Here is a 20,073-nt window from a genome sequence, read left to right as displayed (position 1 = left end):
ATGTTAGGGAAAAAATGAAAAATGATGAGAAACCACATGCCCACCTACAGTTTAAAAACAGATTCGCCAGTATTTCCCAGATTAGGGAACATCTATGCTTATTTCTTGCTCAATTTTACAACAGACTGTGGAAGCTTAAGATTTCAAACAGAAACATGGTCAGTTACATAAAGCAGCAATTTGATAAGTGTCTTGGTGACAGATGTCCTGATGAAACTTATTTTTGCTGTTCCTATATGAACTGTTTCTTTGCATGGCTTTAAATGTTGCAGCTGTGCTGCTTGTCATGCACAAGGAAGCTCCACTTCCTTTCAGAGTGGAGATAAATTTAAGGATCAAAGAGCTCCAAGTGATCTTATCTTATTTATCCTAAAGAATAAAGTTGAGCAGTAGTATTATGTCCATTTTACAGACAGAGAAAACAGGAAGACAGAGAAATTAAGGGACTTATTTAAGGTCACAAGGACACTAACAGAACCTATAATAATAAACTGAGAGCTTACTATACCGATTTTACAATCATTCTCTTATTTAATCCTCACATAACCTTTCATTTTATACAGGAGGAAATGCAAGTGAGAGCGATATAGGAACAACCTTGCATAAGTAATACTGCAACATGTCTTTAAGTTTGCAAAGCTGTTACGTGGATGTTCTGCGAAGGTGCAGCTCACCTGTTCTCCAGATCCGGCATGCTTAGGTTTCTAGCAGCAAAGCACATTTTGAGAGGGATGACCTTCCTGTCCTTCGTGCTGTTTTGGTGTTTTGGAGAACCAGAGTCCTCACTGCCACTAAAGCTCGGTGACTGGGGAGCTGCACCTTCCCATGGCAGATCTGACACTAATGATGGCTTCTTGATATATGGTGTGACTTCTCGGATGAACTTGACTATGAACAAAAATCAAAGAAAAAGATTAGTATTTTTGCTTCCTACGAAAAATGACAACTGAAATACATATATACATGCAGTATCTGGCATGAAGTAAAAAATCCACTAAGTTAAAGCACACAGAATCATAGGGGCAGAGTCCTTTAAGGGCATGCAATCCAAATGAAATACCATTGCTCGATTCTAAAAACTTGAACTTCTAAGCCTTTGTATGTATTGTTCCTCCTGCTTAGAACTCCGGTCTCCCTTTGTCTGCATGGTCAACTCTACTCAAGAATCACCTCCGCAGAGCCTTTTCTGTCTACTCTCTCCAGGGTATTACCATTACACCTCCTTACCAACCTCTTAGCACCCTGGGTTGTAATCCTTTGCTAAAGCTTCTGTTCCCCTGCTAGCTGTTGGGCAACCCCAAGGCAGGGATTATGATTTATGCAATCTTGATACCCAACATCTAGAACAGTGCCTATTTGGTAAATGTTTAAATAAATGAGTGAAGGAACAAATGAATAATTAAATGCTTGGTAGTTGACCAGCCATGAATGAATCTCCTGGTGATAGGTTCAGTACCTCCTGAGACAGCACCATCTAGCTTTAGATGACTCAACATTTAGAAACTTCTTGAAACTTCCACGCATTGCTTTGCTGTCTGCTGAAGCCATACAGAATAAACTTAATCTCTTCCACATGAGAACACCTTCAAATATCTGAAGATTAAAATATTCTCTCTCTCTCTCTTCTGCAGACTAAGCTAAGTATTTCTAGTTCAATTCAACTCAATCCACATATTTAGCTACCTACCAAGTGTCAAGCATTAGGCTAGCTACTGTGAATACAAGAGCAAATGGGGCATGGATCCTGCCCTCAAGGAATGACCAGTCTAGTAAGGGATATAGCTATGCAAACAGATCATTACAGTTTTAAAAACAAGTACAAATAAGTACAAAAATAAAGTGTATTCAAGATAAGGTATTTCCATTAATGGTAGCCCCAATTAAAATATAGCTTTTAGATGGGAAACTTCATTCTTTTTAAGTTCAATTTTAGGACTCATATAAAATACTTCTTTCACCTCAGTCATGACTGGCAACTATTGTGATTTCAGGCATGGTGTTCTTATTTCAAAAACTAGATAAAGCAACGATTATTAAAACTTTAAATAGCATTAAAATGTAAATAAGTAGTTGAATGTAGATGAATCAGTCACCATTACGTCTGCTAACATCAATGTATGTTATATCAGTATTCTATCTCCCTCTCAAATTCCAGCATGGTAGGTCATTAGAGTAGCATCATGGGAATTGAAAAACTAGAAAAATATGATCATTATCAATGCTGACCGGTATAATAGCTAGCATTAACATTTTATAGCATTAGAAGCTTTACAAGCCTATGAAACTTTACTAACAAATAGATTACTAAATCTCAGAAGTAATCAGGTGTTTCTAAAAACATCGCTAACAACAGTCTTTCAAATAGTTTCTTTTTTGAGTAGGTAACATATACACATAAAACAAAATTGAAAAGGTATGAAAGATTTTATAAGAAAAACACTAGATGTCTAGCAGCCTAGTTGCCAGCCCTGAAGGCAACCACTACATGGTCTTTCAGAGACATACTAGATATGCTAAGCAGATGTAAAACAGGCACACACACGTGAATATATGTATCCACACATTTCACCCAGTGCCAGGACAGTACGCTTATGTTCTGCACCTCGTATTTTTTTTACTTAACAATGTTGATAATAGTCTTTCATAAGCCTAGCATTCTCTAGCTCATTCTCCAGCCTGTGGGAACAGAGAGGCCTTTGGAATCACACAGATCTGGTTCAAAGACTACTAACTGTGTTCGCTACCACACAGCTACGTGACCTCACTCGCCTGGTCTGAGGTTCTTAGCTATAAAATGGGAGTTAACACTAAACAAGTAAAACTCCCAAGCACATACTGAACATTCAATAAATAGTAGGTGGCTTTCTTTTCCTTCCCTAAATTAAAAAGTTGAAGAGCTTAAAATTTTTAAACAGCGATCAATAGAAGAGGTGAAATTATTTTCTTGTAAGTTACTAAACAAGATCTGCTGAAATTAAGCATAATTCTAGAAAATATAAGAATGCTTATACCAGCATTTAGATATTGTTTGTGTGTGTTCTTTCCATGCATAGTTACAATACATGCATTTCTTGGTCGAGAGAGTTAAAGCCAGCTGCCTCAGGTCACCAAGGAGTTTTTTTCATCCTAGAAAAATGAGCAGGGTTGCAGTTGCAGCCAGTACATCCCTTGAGCGCTGACTCAGGCATTTCAATACATGCTTCGGCTTTGTACTTTCAAAAGAGGATTAGGTCACGAGAACTTTGGCAGAAATTCCTATAGTTTCCAGTCACTGCCAATGGCAGAGACTTGCTTTCTGAACTATTTAAGGCAGTATACCAACTATTGGGCTACCAATTGGGGGAAATTAAAGACATTCTAAATGACTAATCTTGAATATTATAGTGGTTAGAAAAAGACCATGTTCTACTCAGAAGTTCATTCAATTACACAGTGGCATTGCTGAACTAATTACTTCACACAGATTTAAACGGACACACAGCCTACCGCACGGCTTTATTAAAAGAGCTATGAGTTTCACTTGAGTTGATGATAATGATGCCCGACCCCCATCTAACCAGCCGTCTATAATGGCTGAAGAACTGTGAATACACATCTATTTCTAATTTACCTCTGAGATTTGGGAAAGGTGGCAAATTAACAGTGTTGTTTTAGTACTATGCTTACACTTCCCCAGTTGCCACAGTGCTTTTACTTGGATCCTTGGAGAGACAAGCAAAGCCTCCACACCCCGCCATGGCATTCGGGTCAACTCAGAACCCACAATATATTTCAGAATTTCATTTTTCCTGATAAAGATCCTCAAAATGTTTAATTAAACACTGATGTTTGCAGTTTTAGGTGTTTAAGTGCTAAAGTTAATTTTCTTACTTCTATGAACTGATCACTCTTATTGAAAGTAATGGGGGCTCCCCCCACCCTACAAACTTCACTACAGCCCCTTCTCTTGAGTGACAAAAACATATACATGTACTGTACCCCCCACCTGGAAAGACGTCTGGAAGGATTTTCATCAAAATATCAATAGAGCTTATATATAGGTATAGGATTGCCTTTTCTTCTTCAGATAGTTCTCTACGTTTGAAATTTTTATGAGTCCATAACATTTATACCAATAGAAATTTATTTTTTAAATGAAGAAAACTTATTCTGAAACTCTGCTCAAACTTTAAACATGGAACCACCTTAAAGTGAAATCTTGTGCAACCTTCAGAAACTATAATGCACTGGATGGGATCCAAGATCCAACAGATTCTTACTGAATTCCATACTCAAAAGAATAGGGTTACAGGAGGTACATGTATTTTAATGAGGTACACTGCTATCCTAGTTTGGGGCATTGGGCAGCATCTGATTTTAAATTGAATGTCACTTAAAAGCTTATCCAAAAGAGACTTCATAGTGCAGACATTGCCTATGGCTTTTAACACATGTATTCCAGTACATCAGTCACCTTCCCTTATAAACATCAACCTCTCCTATAATCATTATTTTCCTCTTTATCTCTAAAGTTTATCCTTTTCTTACCCCATCTGGTGACCTTTTATGAGTTTAGGTGAAACTAAATGAGTCAGACAATGTAGGGAGAATGGTAACATTATTTCCCTGGCTTTTATCAGCAAGTTAGTTCTGGGGTATCCTTAGGGAAGAAGAGCTGGCTTTTCATGTTGCTCACAAATGAGTTATGTTGACATCATTGTTAAAGTATTGTCCCAAGAGGTTTCTCCTCAACCTCATCCCAAGCTCCTTCTCCAAATCTGATAGATGGCCACCAAAAACATTAGGGAGGAATTACTTTAAGCAAAAAGCCTTTTTACATTCTCAACTAGCAGGTGCCTTTCAACTCAAGTCTCCTGTCACTTGGGGTTTGAGTAGACCCTGAATGTAAGTAGACCCAGAGTAACTGGTTTCCACTTTAAAGTAACATTGCATATTCACTAATTTACTGAGCTCCTGGCATGTGCCAGGAACTGCTTTGGAAGCATATAATAATACATCCATGAACAAAACATGCAAAAAAAAAAAAAGAGATGAATGTAATAATAAGTAAATTATATTCTAGAGAAACAAAAACACATAAAAGCCTGTACATTCACATAAAAGCCGGTACATGAATGTTTTAGCAGTTCTATTCATAAGTGCCAAACTGGAAACAACCCAAATTTCCTTCAATGAGTGAATGGATAAACTGCAGTATAGCCACAGAATACTACTCGGCAATAAAAAGGAATGAACTATTGATACACTCAGCAACCTGGATAAATCTCAAAGGCATTATGCTGAATAAAAGAAGCCAGTGTCAAAAGGTTACACACTGTATGATCCCATTATTGAAAAGACAGACTATATGATGAACAGATCAGTGGTTGCCAGGGTTTAGGGATGGGGAAGATGTGATTATTTTTTTGGAGCATGGAACTGTCCTGTATCCTGACTGTGGCGATGGGACACAAGAACTTATACATGTGTTAAAACCGAGGACTGTATACCATAGGAGGGGGAGCCAATTTTACTGCAAAAGTAAAAGTAAAAAAGTAAATTATATAGTGTGTTAGAAGATGTTAAGTGTTATGGAAAAGGAAAAACAGTAAGGGAAGATGGATCAGGAGTGCTGCAAGGGGGCTCAATTTGCAATTCTAAACAAGGTGGTTAGGGTAAGCCTCCTTAGGAGGACATCTGAATAAGGGCTTGAGGGAGGTGGGGGATTGAGTCATGCAGATATTCAGGAGAAGCATTCCAGAAAGAAAGAACAGTGTTAAAGCAGTAAGGAAAGCCAGTGTGACTAGTGCAAGGTAATCATGGGGATAAAAAGCAGAAAATGGGATCGCAGAGGTATCCCCTTTGGCTTGTAGCCATTGGGAGGTTTTAAGCAGAAGAGTGACATGACCTAACTTGTATTTTAATAATTTTAATCATTCTCACTACTATGTTGAAAACAGAGTCAAAGAGGGTGAGGGCAGAAGTAGGAAGACCAACTGGGAGGTTATTGAGAGATTGTGGTAGGTGACTGGAGTGGAGGTGGTGAGCAGTGGTCAGATTCTCTAGTAAAGGAGGACCTGCTCACATATCCTGACAGACTGGATAAGAGGCGGTGAGAAAAAGAGACGAACTGAGGATGATTTTGAGATTTTTGTCCTAAACAACTGGAAGGGCAAAGTTGCCATCAACAGTTTTAGGAGAAAAGATCAGTAAATTAAGACATATTAGATAACCAAATCTAGCAGCAGGCAGATATATGAGTCTAGTTCAGGAGATGAGTCTGGACCTATATATTTGTGAGTTATTGGCATGTGGTTAATATGTAAAGCCATTAGGCTCAATAAGATCACTGTATCAGTCAGAGTCCCAGCAGGAACCGGATGGCACAGGGTTAATAAAGGGAGAATTTATAAAAGGTGTGGGCAAGAGTTCAGGGAAACCACAAGGGAAAATAGAGTGTGATACCCTGTTTCCACATGTAGGTCTGAAGGGACTAGGAGAGGAAGTGGTTACCAGACCCAGAAAGAGAGCTCTGTAGAGGGCTGACCTGAGAGGAGCAGTTAATTCTGCCAGATTGACGTGACCCTGCAGATTGGGAGCCAAGGGAATAAATGCTCCAATCTCACTTTCCTCTGGGTTGGGGGCTCCACACGGGTCAAACTCAATAAAAGCCAAAGGGCGAGGAAGCTTGGTGATGTAGTCCATGCAATCGGCCTCCTGGGACAGAAAGCAGGTAGACAAGGAGTGGACCTAGAGGGCCAAAGAAGACTTCCTGCGCCATCAACAAGGAAGTGAGTATAGATGAGGAAGAGGACATCCCACCACTAATGGGCTGGGAGAAGAAAAGGAACAGCAAAAGAGACAGGAGACCTGCAAGAGACAAGTACTCCCTCCACAGAAACCCTAGCCTAAAACAGTAACAAGATTATCCAAACTGAAAGGGCCTTGCCTTGATCTTACTAACCCTGACTTGGTTTCTTCCTCTCTTTACTAATCCTTGGAAAAAAAAAGTTATGCATGTTATTGCTATTTCTGTTTTCTCCTGTTGCTCCTTAACTCCTCTGAATAAAACTGAATTCTAAAGAACCAAACTCTAAAGAGTTTTCTTACTCAATTCAAGGGCCCTTTCTCAATCCCTATTCTTGACCATTCCAACATCCAATGATGCACTCAGCTGTTTTTGATCCCTCCTTTGTGGCCATTTATTTTCTAATGCCTTGTTTCTCCTCCTGTTCCTACAATGTAGTTGTTCCCCAAGGCACTTTTGAGCACTTTCTTCTCGCTTTATCCTCCAGTCGCCAGCAACTTTCTTCAACCTTGCTGTTATCAGCACCGCGCTCTAACCAACTGAGCTAACCGGCCACCCCCTAGCAACTTTCAAAGCTAGATCTCCAGAACCAATGTGTCTTGTTGGCCCTAATTCCTTCCACCTGACTGCTGTCTACGTACCCAAAAGTAAACTAATCTTCATTATCTTGAATATTCTCCTGCGTGCATTGTTTGAGCTAGTAAGCTCAGTATTAGCATTTTTCTAGCAACTAGTCCAGTAATCTGTATTTTATTAAAAATTCCCCCAGGTGGTTGCTTGTCCTGCTCATTCAAGCTTTGGGAACCATTTCTCAAAACCTCTGCAGACTCCTCTTTTTCCCTGGCCCCCACATCTAGTCAAATGCCAAACCATCCCATTCCCACCTCTGAATTTTTTTCTCTAATCTACCTACTCCCCTCAATTCCCACTGCCAACAGGCTTCTGGATCATCCAAACCATTGTAATGGCCTTTTATTGTTGTTGTTGTTGTAATTGTGGTAAAATATACATAAAATTTACCATTTTTTCCATGTACAGTTCAGTAGTATTAAGCATACTTACAGTGTTGTGCAACCATCACCACCACCCATCTCTAGAACTTTTTCATCTTCCCAAACTGAAATTTTGTACCCATTAAACAATAATTTCCCATTCTCTTCTCCCCCAGCTCCTGGCAACCACCATTTTACCTCCTGTTGGTCTCATCCTCCCTCAGATAATTAAACTGGAAAATACTGAAAAGAAAACAAAGCTAAATAAAAAATTCCTTATTTCACCCCATTTCCTTCCAGAGCTTTTAGTCTTTTACTTAACATAGTAACATACATCTTCCCATGTTATACAAACTCTTCATTAGCATGATTTAAAAATAGCTAGAGAGCATTCCATGATGTTTACCATAATTTATTTAGGCATTCCCTAATTACTGGGCACTTATGTTAAATAAGACTATAATGAACATAATTTTCAGAAGAGAAATTACTGGGTCAAAAGAATGACTATTTAAGGTCCAGGATAAATATTGCAAACTGCTCCCCAAAAGGACTGTACCACGCTACGTCCCCAGCAGCAGTGTAAGAGCATGTCTGTGTCAGCACACCTGTCAACATCTAGTCATCTTATTTAAAACAAGCTTCGCTGTTTTAATGGGTGAGAAATGGTATGTGTATATGCCCAACCAGTCTTGATCTCCTGCCTCAACAAATGCAGGATGTTATTATTTTCTCTTTTTTAAAAGCAGGAAATCCTTGTCTCTTTATACTTTATTTTTGTCTGAAGACATGGGAGGAGTCATTTGTGAGATTGTAACAATAAGGCGTTACAGGATAATCACCAGCACCTCAGATCTAACACAAATTTGAATTATAATTCTTTGGATTTGCTGTACCAGCATTTCCAAAGTTATACTTAATTTGCCATTATTGCCTTATCATTTAACTCTGTGAAGTTAGCTCCTTTCTTCTTGTTAGTCATTAAGGGGGCGGGGGGGGGGGGGAGAAATCCCCAGCAAGGAAACCAAGCATATCCTCAGAAGCAGGACATGTGTTTATAAGATGTAATTTCAACCTTTTCTGGTTAAAAAAAAAAACAGCTATAGTTTACGCTGGTCCTGGGATTTTCAGTTCATTTCATTACCCATCATTCTTTCTCCATTTCAATTCAAGGCCTGTTCAAGTCAATAAAATATGAGCTATATCCTTTATGAAGATCTCAAATTATTACTGGGATGACAAGGAGAACTCAAGTTTCCTTCTAAACTTCTGAGCTATAGTGGAACAGGTCCAAATAAACCAGAGATTAGGTAGCTCTGAAATTTGTCCCCAGCATTTAAAATTTTAGGATTTTTAAATTATGGCTTTTTAAATAGATTTATGTAAACTGGCAAGAAAAAGATATATTTTAGGCTTCAATCAAATTCTAACACAGATATCTATTACTTTTATACAAAAGTATTAGTTTTCATGCTTTTATATATATACAAACAGAACAAGCTAGATTGAAATAATTTGGGTCTTGGGATTGTTTACTGTATAATTTCTCTTTGGTAGTCCTTTTTTTAAATGTACTTATTTTTTTTTGTAGTCTTCTTTAACTACTAATCTTATATGGTAAAACTAGTTGTGAGTCATTTATAAAGTAAATAATTTAAAAATGAATTTTAAAAGTGTTCTCTTTGGAATGTTTCCTCAATTGCAAAAGAATATGCAAGATTTTCAACTTTCTATCAAAAAAGTTTTAAACATTTTAGGTTTGCATTTCTAAGTGTGTTTGTAAGGAAGACAACTATCAGCAAATTTGCCAGTGGAAACTGCCATACATTAAGTATGTGTGTTTTTAAGTCTATATAACTAATCCCCAAACTGGGAAACAATACAACTGAAAATTACTTCAAGTTATATATTTTTCTTTTCCTTTTGGTGTTGAGATTTATATTTATTTTCTATGCCATATCTGTTTTTGTAAGTCAATTCCAATCTTAGTACTTCTCCCTCCTCTAAAAAGAAATATTGCTTTATGTGAAACAATGATCCTTTTGCTTATTTCAAAATATACAAAGTATGGTTGACAACAGTAGGAATATACACAGGATTAGAAAAAATAGAAAAGTAAGACTATTTAATTTCATTTTCACTAAAGCAGAGGCAATGAGAGACAATTTGCACAAGAAGAAACAGGCTGGTTAGGAATAACTTATATTGTTTCTTAGTCTCTGCTGAAATATAAAGTAGAAGCTAGTTTTTTAAAAAAAAAGAACCCTACCAGATTTTTTTAAGCATCATAAAACGACTCATACATGATAAAACTAAGGGTATCAGAGTTGCTAAGTTCTCAGTATTGCATTTTAAAGACTATATATAGATTAGTATGTTCATAAAGAGCTCAAGGGAAAAAAAAAAAAGCTCAAGGAAATATGCCAATTGCTAATAATGGTTACATTTGCATTGTAATTACAGGGTTTACTATTTTTGAACTTAACTATTTCTATAATGTTTGAACTTTTTATAATAAGCTAGTGTTCTACAATAAGTAATATTAAAATTAACTTTTAAACACATGCCATCAAATAATAAAGAAAATGGATTAGAAAAGTAATTTAAAAAATAGATTCAATAACAGAAATAACTGGAGGAAAGTCACCATTCAATAAATGCTGAAAGAACAATGGGGTGTCGTATGGAATTGTCTTAGATCTGTATCTCACACCCTACAATGCATTTGAATTAACCTATAGTTGACGCCCTTTGGATAATTTTTGTAAAATCATTATAGTATACATGCAGAGCAGCAAACTTTATGTTAAATGAATCTAGTTCAAGCCTTAATATTACCACTCACCTGTGGGAGGTTTGAAGCACGTAATCTACCTCTCTGAGCCTCAGTCTCCTCATTTTTAAAACATAAAACACCACCCTCAAAGGGCTGCTGTGAGGATTAAATGAGATGATGTATGAAAGGTGCCTAGACCTGCTTGAGTGTTGTAGGTACTGAAAGTGTGCGCATGTGTATGTATACAATTAATACAATATACTTTGGAAGGATTATAGTATAGCAGACAAGGTCCAAGATTTGATATTGAACAGACCAGATTTGAATTTCAGTTCTGTCAATGATAAACTTTGTGATTTAGACAAATAATTTCACTTTTCTTTTCTTTTCTTTTTTAAATTTATTGGGGTGACAATTTTTAGTAAAATTACATAGATTTCAGGTGTACAATTCTGTATTACATCATCTATACATCCCATTGTGTGTTCACCACCCAGAGTCAGTTCTCCTTCCATCACCATATATTTGATCAATAATTTCACTTTTCAATCTCAATTTCTAATCCATAAAACTCTAATACTCACCCTAATACCAACTTTATTGAGTAACTGAGAGGATCAAATAAGATTAACTGATAAAAACAAATTGTTTAAGAGAGCCTGGAAAATTGTAAACATTGAACATAAATGATCTACAGAAAGGGGTTATTATGTACCATTGAAGACTATCTGGAGATGGTAGTTACCTCTAGAAAGATAGCAAACTAATTGTTCTTGATCTTCCCTTTCAGAAAAAGACCAATTCTGACAGCACATAGACTTCCTCATTTATATTCCTGTAACACTTCATATGGCACTATCATGGCACTTGTCATGTCACAGTTTCTGTTTTGCCCGTCTTTTCTACTGATCAAGGTACAGGGAAAGGATTAAAATTTAAGACACCATAAAAGTCAACGATAACTGCAATACCTAATTTCTGTAGTGTTTATCTATCTAAGGTTCTTCCACTTTTTTCTTGTAGTCACTCTTCAGAACTGTGTTGCAGTTTGTGCAGAGCCATTAAGACTCTGAATACAATCTCTTGTACATGCATGAGGTAAAATTCATGTATTTTTCAAGCACACACACAATCTTTCTGTGATTCTGGCTTGACATTATACTGCTTCATAATAATATGCATTCTCTGTTGTAGCACAAATGAATTACATACATTGGTCAAACTTTGGCAATACATCGACAAAGTGTTCACAGCAGGGATCGCTAACACACAGAAGATGATATGCAAATATTGGTTAAACGAATTATGAGAAATTCTGTCACAAATACGGATATATTTTTACAGTCTTAATTTCCCTGTCCTGGCAAGATCGTGAGAAATATTTATGGCACAGGTAATAAAATCCAGTTTTAAAATGTTGCTAATAGCTCTAGATTAAGGATTTTTGCAAATATTTGGATAAAGGGTCCTTGTTCAACACTGTTATGTGCCTTTGGACTATGTGGGACACAGTCACTCTCTCCAGACACTGAAGCTTATGAAATAAATTCTATATTATGATCTTTGTTGAGGTTCTCTTTAGCTAAATTGGCTATCAGAATAAATCTGCTATTAGAACAAAATTCTTTATCAACTATTATCAACTTAAACACATTGCTTAAGGATGAGCAGTTTGCTCGTGCAGTGACATAAATATTTAATCTTATTGTGAGACGTCAATAATGGATTAGAACATTCTTCTATAAGCAAAAAAAATCCTTGCCTCACAAATTCAATGTATAGGTTTTTTACCTATTCCTAATATAAGTGATAGGAAACAAGTTTTTTACTTTTAGAAACCATAATGTTTCTTCCTTTTCAACAACAAAGAACTCTCTCCTATGTGCAAAGCATGTGAGATATTTAAAATGTCTGATATACAGACTTTGTTCCCCATTTGTTTGCTTGAGAAGGAAAAGGAAGACATGCAATCCTCAAAAAAGACCATTCATAAAGTAGAAATTATAAAAGGTAACACATGATACATGCTATAAGAGAAGTATAAATAAAATGTTACACATAGTAGGACATAACAACAGCAAACAAATGAAATAACTAAAAATTACTTAAAATACTAAAAAAGAAATGTTTTTCACTAGACAAAAAACATAACAAATAAAACACCCAAAACTCGAGCAGCATAAGCACAAGGATATCCTTATCCGCATTTCTGTTGCTAAGTGGGTATGTCCTGGACTAGCTGGACACACCGGATGGTTTGTTTTGGATCAGCACCCCAAGTGATAAAATACAGACGGAAACATAATATTAACCAAGCACAATAGCTGTGTTCCAGGGGTCAGCAAGCACTCCATCCTGGACATGCAGTCCCAGTCACCACTGGGGAACGAGAATGCATCCAAGTTTCCATATCTTTAAACACTTTGTCATTTATTTTCTTTATCGTACAAAAGAACTGCCCATAGTAACTGCCAGGCTTTTATTGTCATTAAGGATTTTCTGACCAAATTGGCAGAATTCACTGGGTTCAGGAAGAGGAGAAAAGACAAAGATGTATTCATGTTCTTTCCCTTCTCGTTTTTATATAACATGTTACTAAGGAGTTCAGTAAAATAGTAGACTGAGAATTGTCAGAGTTCGCAGAAGTCAACTGCTGAACGTCAAGCTGTAGTGCATTGCTCAGCCCACATCAAGTAACTGTGTTTACTGATAAGTTGTTTTACTAATTTTTTTAAATTAAAAGGTAATGAAAACAAAAGCTGGAACAATTTGAGCATCAAAATCATAACAGTGGTATGGGATTACAACTTGTAAAAGAAAGTGAATAGCCATGAGTTCATAGTGACATAAAGAATTAAACAAATAAATGCGGGAGAAGGGAGACTCAAACAGAACGACTAAATGCAGGGCTCTACTTCCCATTATCATCTTTTCCTGAATCCATCTTCAACTTTAAATTTGTTTTTTGTTTTTTAGATAGCGTAAAATTATAAAACAGTCAGCAGCCAGTGCAAATGAACTTTTGTAGAAGAATTCCAATTAATAAGTGTCAAAGGAATGCGAGAAATAGAAAATAATCATTAAAACATTACCATAATAATTGTTGTAGCCAAGGCCCACTGATGAATGCTAAAATTAGTGAAAAGTTTAACGAGTGACAGAATATTTTCAGTCTCAACAAATCTCCCCCAAGATATTTATTAATTACAAAGGGAAAAACAGTACCTTTATGTAGCGAAATCTGACAGTAATCAAGGTTTACATCACCAGTATTAAGACATAGTGACATCACGTGCCCTACCCTCTTGTATACACTGAGGATATATATCACTTGCTGTATGCTTGCTAAAAATACATAAGCTCAGTCTATTCATGATAAAACAAGAGACAAATCCAAATTGGTAGACATTCTACGAAATGGTGCAAATGATTCAAAATTGATTACCACAATAAGGCTAGCTGACACCTCCATCGCCTCACATAATCCTAATTTTTTTGTATGGTGAGAACATTTAAGATCTCCTCTCAGCAGCTTCCAAGTATACTCTACAGTACTGCGAACCATCGTCACCATGCTGAATATCAGATCCCCAGAACTTAATTCATCTTATAACTGGAAGTTTGTACTCTTTGACCAGCATCTTTCCATTTCCTCCATCCACCTTTACTTCATTCTTAACGAGCCTGAGTGAATTTGAGGTGTTAGAATAACGACAAAACCAAAGTCATTCTAGACTTTTCCAAAATTCCGCGACAAATATTTTTGTCAAATAATATTAAGGTAATATTATAGAGCAGCATTGGATATGTGAAAGTTTGCCCTTGAAACTGACAGCCAATTGTGTTAATATTAGCTTCCTATAATCACTAAGAGTGCTAATCTTGAGATTATATTTATCTTCATGCATGCTAAATCCTCCTCTCTCTCCTGGAGATTATTCTAGGAAAGGAGAAAGATCCACCAGTGTAGTAAGTACACATGAATTATAGAGCTACACTCAAGATAGCCTAAAGAAATAATAGTATTTAGAGAAGACTAATAAAATACCTATTAATTTCAAGGGAATTGTGTTCGGTTCCCTTACAGACACACACAACCAGAATGTTCTGAGTATAAATACTAATCTAAAAATAGACAACATCTAGAATTCTAGAGTTAGAGGAGACCTTAGTATTCAGTCCAACCTGTTCATTTTTTAAAATGTTGAACTGAAATCCTAAGAAGGATGAGGATCAAAGAAATTTGAAAACTTCTAAGTCACAGTCAGTCTAGGGCAAAGCCAGGGCTAAAAACCCATTATCTTTTCCTGAATCCATCTTCAACTTTAAATTTGTTTGTTTTTTAGATAGCGTAAAATCATAACACACTCAGCAGCCAGTACAAATGAGTCAGCACTCAAACTAGCTCACTGGTTCTTTGTAGCTAAAAAATGAAGTGGTCACGTCTTATCTAAGATTAACATGATAATCTCTCCATATATGAGAACAAGTGAGCATTTCAATTAACATTTCGAAAATGAGAAGAAAGCAAAAAGGGCAACACGCGGGTGCTAACAATCCTGCACAAGGGTACATTTTATTATTATTACTTTACCATTAACATATTTAAACTCAGGCTAATCCTTCCACCCTGTGATATTTCACTTTTTCTATATCAGACATAAGACTTTAAAAAGAAAATCAGGGATCAGTTTTTAACTCACTAGAGTCTCTGCTCTTTGACCAGCATCTGCCCATTTCCCACACTGACAGCAAACCGTGCTTTCTGCCACGAGAAGCAGAGAGCCGGAAATGTCACAGCCACTGTGTCCCTTCCCTGTCATGGGCCTGATAGCAATGGCGTGGGGAGGGGGTCGCTGGAAGAGCAGTACGGTAGCCCCAGCCAATCTAAAACTAAATAAGAAGCATGAAATATGAATGCTGGTTTTTTTTTCAAACAAAGTTATTACTTTTTGGAAAAGATTATGCTTCCATGAGTCCATCCCTCCAGAGTTTACTTCCATACAAGTGGCTTAATTTCATTTCTTTGGATTTCAGTTTATCATGTAAAATCATAAAATCTACTCCTAGCGGGTTATTGCAAAGATTAAATGAATTAAAGTATGGAAAAGGATTTTAGAAATTATAAAAGCTATATAAATTTGAGATATTACTATTATTACCTAATGCAGAACTTGACAATCATTTTTACCAGTTTCAGAAATTAGCAAGGTATATGGCAAAGAGCAGGTGCTCAGTGTTTGTTAAATGAATCAGTGTACATAGTGATGAAGACCTCCTCCCAGGGTCATTACCATATAACAAAATGGATCACAAACGGTGGAAATTCAGAAGAATGACTACTGTCCCATTGTGAGTCTGACCAATGCACACCAGAGAACTACAGTGAAGGTTAATGAGATGAAGCTCACAAAGTAGAGAGGGCTTGAGGAAATAGGCTCCTCTCAAGACTGTCATTCTCGAATGTATAAGCCTATTACGTCCATAGCACAAAGGCCAAAACAAAGCTGAAAATTCAAGTGGTAATAATAGCCTTGTGGCAGTAGAGAGAATTGTCTGAATAATTCCTAAACTTAGATTATTTTGCTGAAATATTTGGTGAATGAACAAAATGTCTTGATACTATACACACAAATCTTTAAAAATGTCTCAGAGCTCTAATTTTACAATTAGGTTTTTATTTTCTAAAGGTGGAAATTCTGAAAGTAGAAAAATGTAAAACAAGTACTATCTCAGCAACAATGTAAAGAAGATGCCTGGAGTGAGTAGAAAAGTGTACTCATATGAACCATAATGGGTTCTTTCTGGAAATGTCTCCCTTCTCTATGTAGGTTAAAAATAAGAACTGGAAATCTCTGAATACATACATGTGTGGGCTCTCCTGGCTAATGCAAAATTAGAAGAGGCTGGTCACTTTTCTCTTGTCTTCTTTCTCAATCATCCATACTCTCCTCAAGAGACAAGAATATGGTTCCTTGTTCTCACATAAAATAACTCTCACTCTGCAAGAACTAAAGAATGTACTTCAAACATACAAAACTGTGGTAAGATATCTTGAACATAACTTCTAAGACCCTTAAGTCATGAAATCCTATTCTAATATTAAAGATGGCATGTTTTAATTTATAATTAAGTGGTAAGTAACTCTTATTGAAGGTTAAAATGTTTTTTAGTTCTATTTGTGTTGAATCCACAACACACTACACAAAAACCCTAAACTAATAGTATGTCTCATAGTACAGTCTATTGGAATGAGGAAGGGAAAAAAAAAATACAGAAAAATACAAAAGGAAATAGATGTAAAGATCTCATAGTAGTGGACAGTTCTTTTCCCATTGAATAAACATTTATTGATCAAACCTGTTATAGGCAAAATACTAAGACACAAAAGATGAATAAAACACATCCCATGTCTTCAAGAAGCTCAAAATATAACAGAGAACACAAATACGCATATACAATCACCACACTCACTACTCATTTAATGTTTAATATATGCCCAAAACAGAGCTGTGTTTCCTGTTTGTCACCCAAAAGGATTTGTTCAGGAAAAAGGATTGCAATCCGCTTGTGCAAAAATGGTGAGACACATACACAAACTCTAAGTGCTTTGTTTTATGTGTATAATTTTATTTAATCTCACAAAAACCCAATGAGATAGGTATATTACTCCCATTCTACAAATGGAAGCAGGTCTTAGAGAAGGTAAAAACTTGCCACTTGCCACTCTACCATTCAATAGCAAAGATGGAAAGAAAGACCAAACATGTAACTACTATATTTTACCAATGAACAAATAATTACAACTCAGTATATTAAGCATTGTTATATAAATACATATATAAAAATGTGTTACACAAAGTAAAAAAGATAACATAAAAGAGTGCTCAACTTTGAAGGGAGAGGTATCAGGAAAGGTTTCACACAGGAGCCCTTGATCACTGAAAGATAAGCAGAAGTGCCCCAGGCAGATATCGGGTGGAAAAGAGCAAGTCTGGCTGAGGTTACAGCACAGTGGCAAGGAGGAACATGAAACATTCAAGAAACGTAAGTAGTTAGGAAAGGCTACAAGGCTACAGAGCGTAGGGCTCAAGGTGAAAAGTAGTGATCTGCGGTGAAAGGTTGCTGATATTCTGCTAAGGGTTATCAGACATCGTGAAGGGTAGTGTTGGCTGTTATAGATTATTTCTTCTTAAAGAGATACTAAGGTAAGTGTACAAAAGGAAAAAGGTAGCCTAAACACGAAGATTTTTTCCTTAAAGCAGAGCTTGTGATTAGTATTAAAACACAGATCAGAAACTTCATAATAGATATATGTATATTTTTAAAGATAACTTTTGAGTAAAGAAAGGATCTCACTTATGCATCAAAAATATCACATCAATTGTGAGCAGAACAATAGTATGAGATTTGTATTACAGGACTCTTGCCCTTAGTAATAACATAATCGGGTAAAGATGTCTCTGTGCCCTCCAAAGATACTTGTACTGGTTATCCCAAATTTGGCCTTAGCCTTAATCTACAAATCCAAGTAAAACTAACAACAATGAAAGCCATTATAGGAAATCTTTTTCAACTTGTTTCTTTTATATTTCAAGTTTGTATTGAAGAGTAACTAAAGAATAATTAAATAGCATTAGATCTTTACATTTAAAATGACTGATTGAACAACCTTAAAATAAATACACACAAAACTATTGGGCATGTAATTAAGAAAACAAAAGTTTTGAAAAATTTAAGGGAAACCTTGAAGTTTCCCTCCAAAGTATCTTAGAATATTACCCTAAGCCTCAGTCCAATGAATGTAACATTTCTTTTTTAATTTCATTGCTTTAAAACAATTTTACATTGTGCTCGTTTTGGCAGCACATATACTAAAACAATTTTATACTTAGTATTTTTAATCACAAAAGGCCTTGGGTACTCTATAAACATTTGAATGTTACAGAAGTGCATGCCACAGCAGATAACAGGCTCTGTGAGACCTCCTGAGGTAATTGATCACTGTGAAAACACAAGTTATCTGTTCTCCTATAACTATCATCATTATAACATATCAGGTATGTACATCTATAAGAGTGTAATAATATATTCTCCTAACCTATAAAATGATCCACAGTTAAGAAAATTGTATAAACAGAAAAAACTGGGGGGAAATGGCGCATCTTTAATTTTATACACTTCCCTAATGATTACATTTTTTAAAAAGTATTTCATTATTCTGTGATAAAAAGTTCTTTTTATTTTTTTACCTTTTTATCAAAGTTATTTTTAAACATTAAATAATAAAAATGAAAATGTCAAACTTACCAAAAATGAGGAAATTACAACAAGGAAAAAGAAAAAGAAAATATTATCCAATTAAAAGAAAAAGCCATTCTTGTCACACCCACCAAACAAGATGCCAGACCATATAGCCAAGGATCAGTGAGCAAAAAGGGTTAGGAAAGAAGAAAGATATAACTGGAGGTCTTTCTCCCCGCCTTACAAGGGGGCAGAGAAAGTATCTGTGAAATATGAATTCTGGTAACAACCCCTTCCACAGGACGGAATTGAGGGCAAATATAAAGCACTTAATATTTCTTCCCTTGAATTCTAAAAAAAGTAAACGGGGTCATAGATACAAGTATTGCCCTTTTGCTAGGAGGTCCCACTCTGTACATAGACAATTAAAAGTATAATTATGGGGAAACAAACTAATACCATCAGTATATATCCAAAATATATAAAGAACTCATTCAACTCAATATAAAAAAACAAACAACCCAGTTAAAAAATGGGCAGAAGACCTGAACAGACATTTCTCCAAAGACCTACAGATGACCAATAGACATATGAGAAGATGCTCAATATCACTAATCATCAAGGAAATGGAAATAAAAACCACACTGAAATATCACCCCGCACATGTCAGAATAGCAATTATCAACAAGACAGCAAGTAACAGGTGTTGGCGAGGATGTGAAGAAAAGGGAACCCTCGTGCAGTGTTGATGGGAATGTAAATTGGTGCAGCCACTATAGAAAACAGTATGGAGGTTCTTCAAAAAATTAAAAATAGAACTATCTTATGATCCAGCAATTCCACTTCTGAGTATTTATTTGAAGAAAACGAAAACACTAATTCGAAAAGATAAATGCACCCTTATATTCACTGCAGCATTATTTACAATAGCCAAGATATGGAAGTAATCTAGTTGTCCATCAATAGAAGATGTGATAAAGATGTTATGTGTACATACGCGCGCGAATATTCCTCAGCCACACACACAAAAAAGAAACCTTGCCATTTGTGACAACAAGGGATGGACCTTTGTTAAGTATTATGTTAAGTGAAGTAAATCAGACAAAGAAAGATAACTACTAAATGATCTTACATGTGGAATCTGAAAAAACAAAACAAATGAAAAAACAAAACAAAACAGAAACAGACTCACAGATACAGAGAACAAACTGATGGTTGCTGGAGGGGGGTGGAGGAAGAATAAAAAAGGTGAACTGGAAGTACAAACTTCCAGT

At 36.0% G+C, this 20,073-nt stretch overlaps 1 protein-coding gene across 1 annotated transcript in view; it reads right to left on the bottom strand.

The window, feature by feature from the left end:
* The window catches only part of SNTB2 (syntrophin beta 2), an 83,303-nt gene that overhangs the window by 40,402 nt on the left and 22,828 nt on the right, over window positions 1–20,073 (bottom strand). Inside the window, exon 2 of the mRNA XM_081031021.1 lies at window positions 675–888. Within this exon, the coding sequence (XP_080887147.1) occupies window positions 675–888 (214 nt within the window). The remainder of the gene's footprint in view (window positions 1–674; window positions 889–20,073) is intronic.

This window comes from Rhinolophus hipposideros, assembly GCF_964194185.1.
Source record: "Rhinolophus hipposideros genome assembly, chromosome: 21".
NCBI classification, from domain to species: domain Eukaryota; kingdom Metazoa; phylum Chordata; class Mammalia; order Chiroptera; family Rhinolophidae; genus Rhinolophus; species Rhinolophus hipposideros.
Note: the sequence above shows the minus strand (reverse complement) of the source record. Positions and strands in the feature narration are given on the sequence as shown.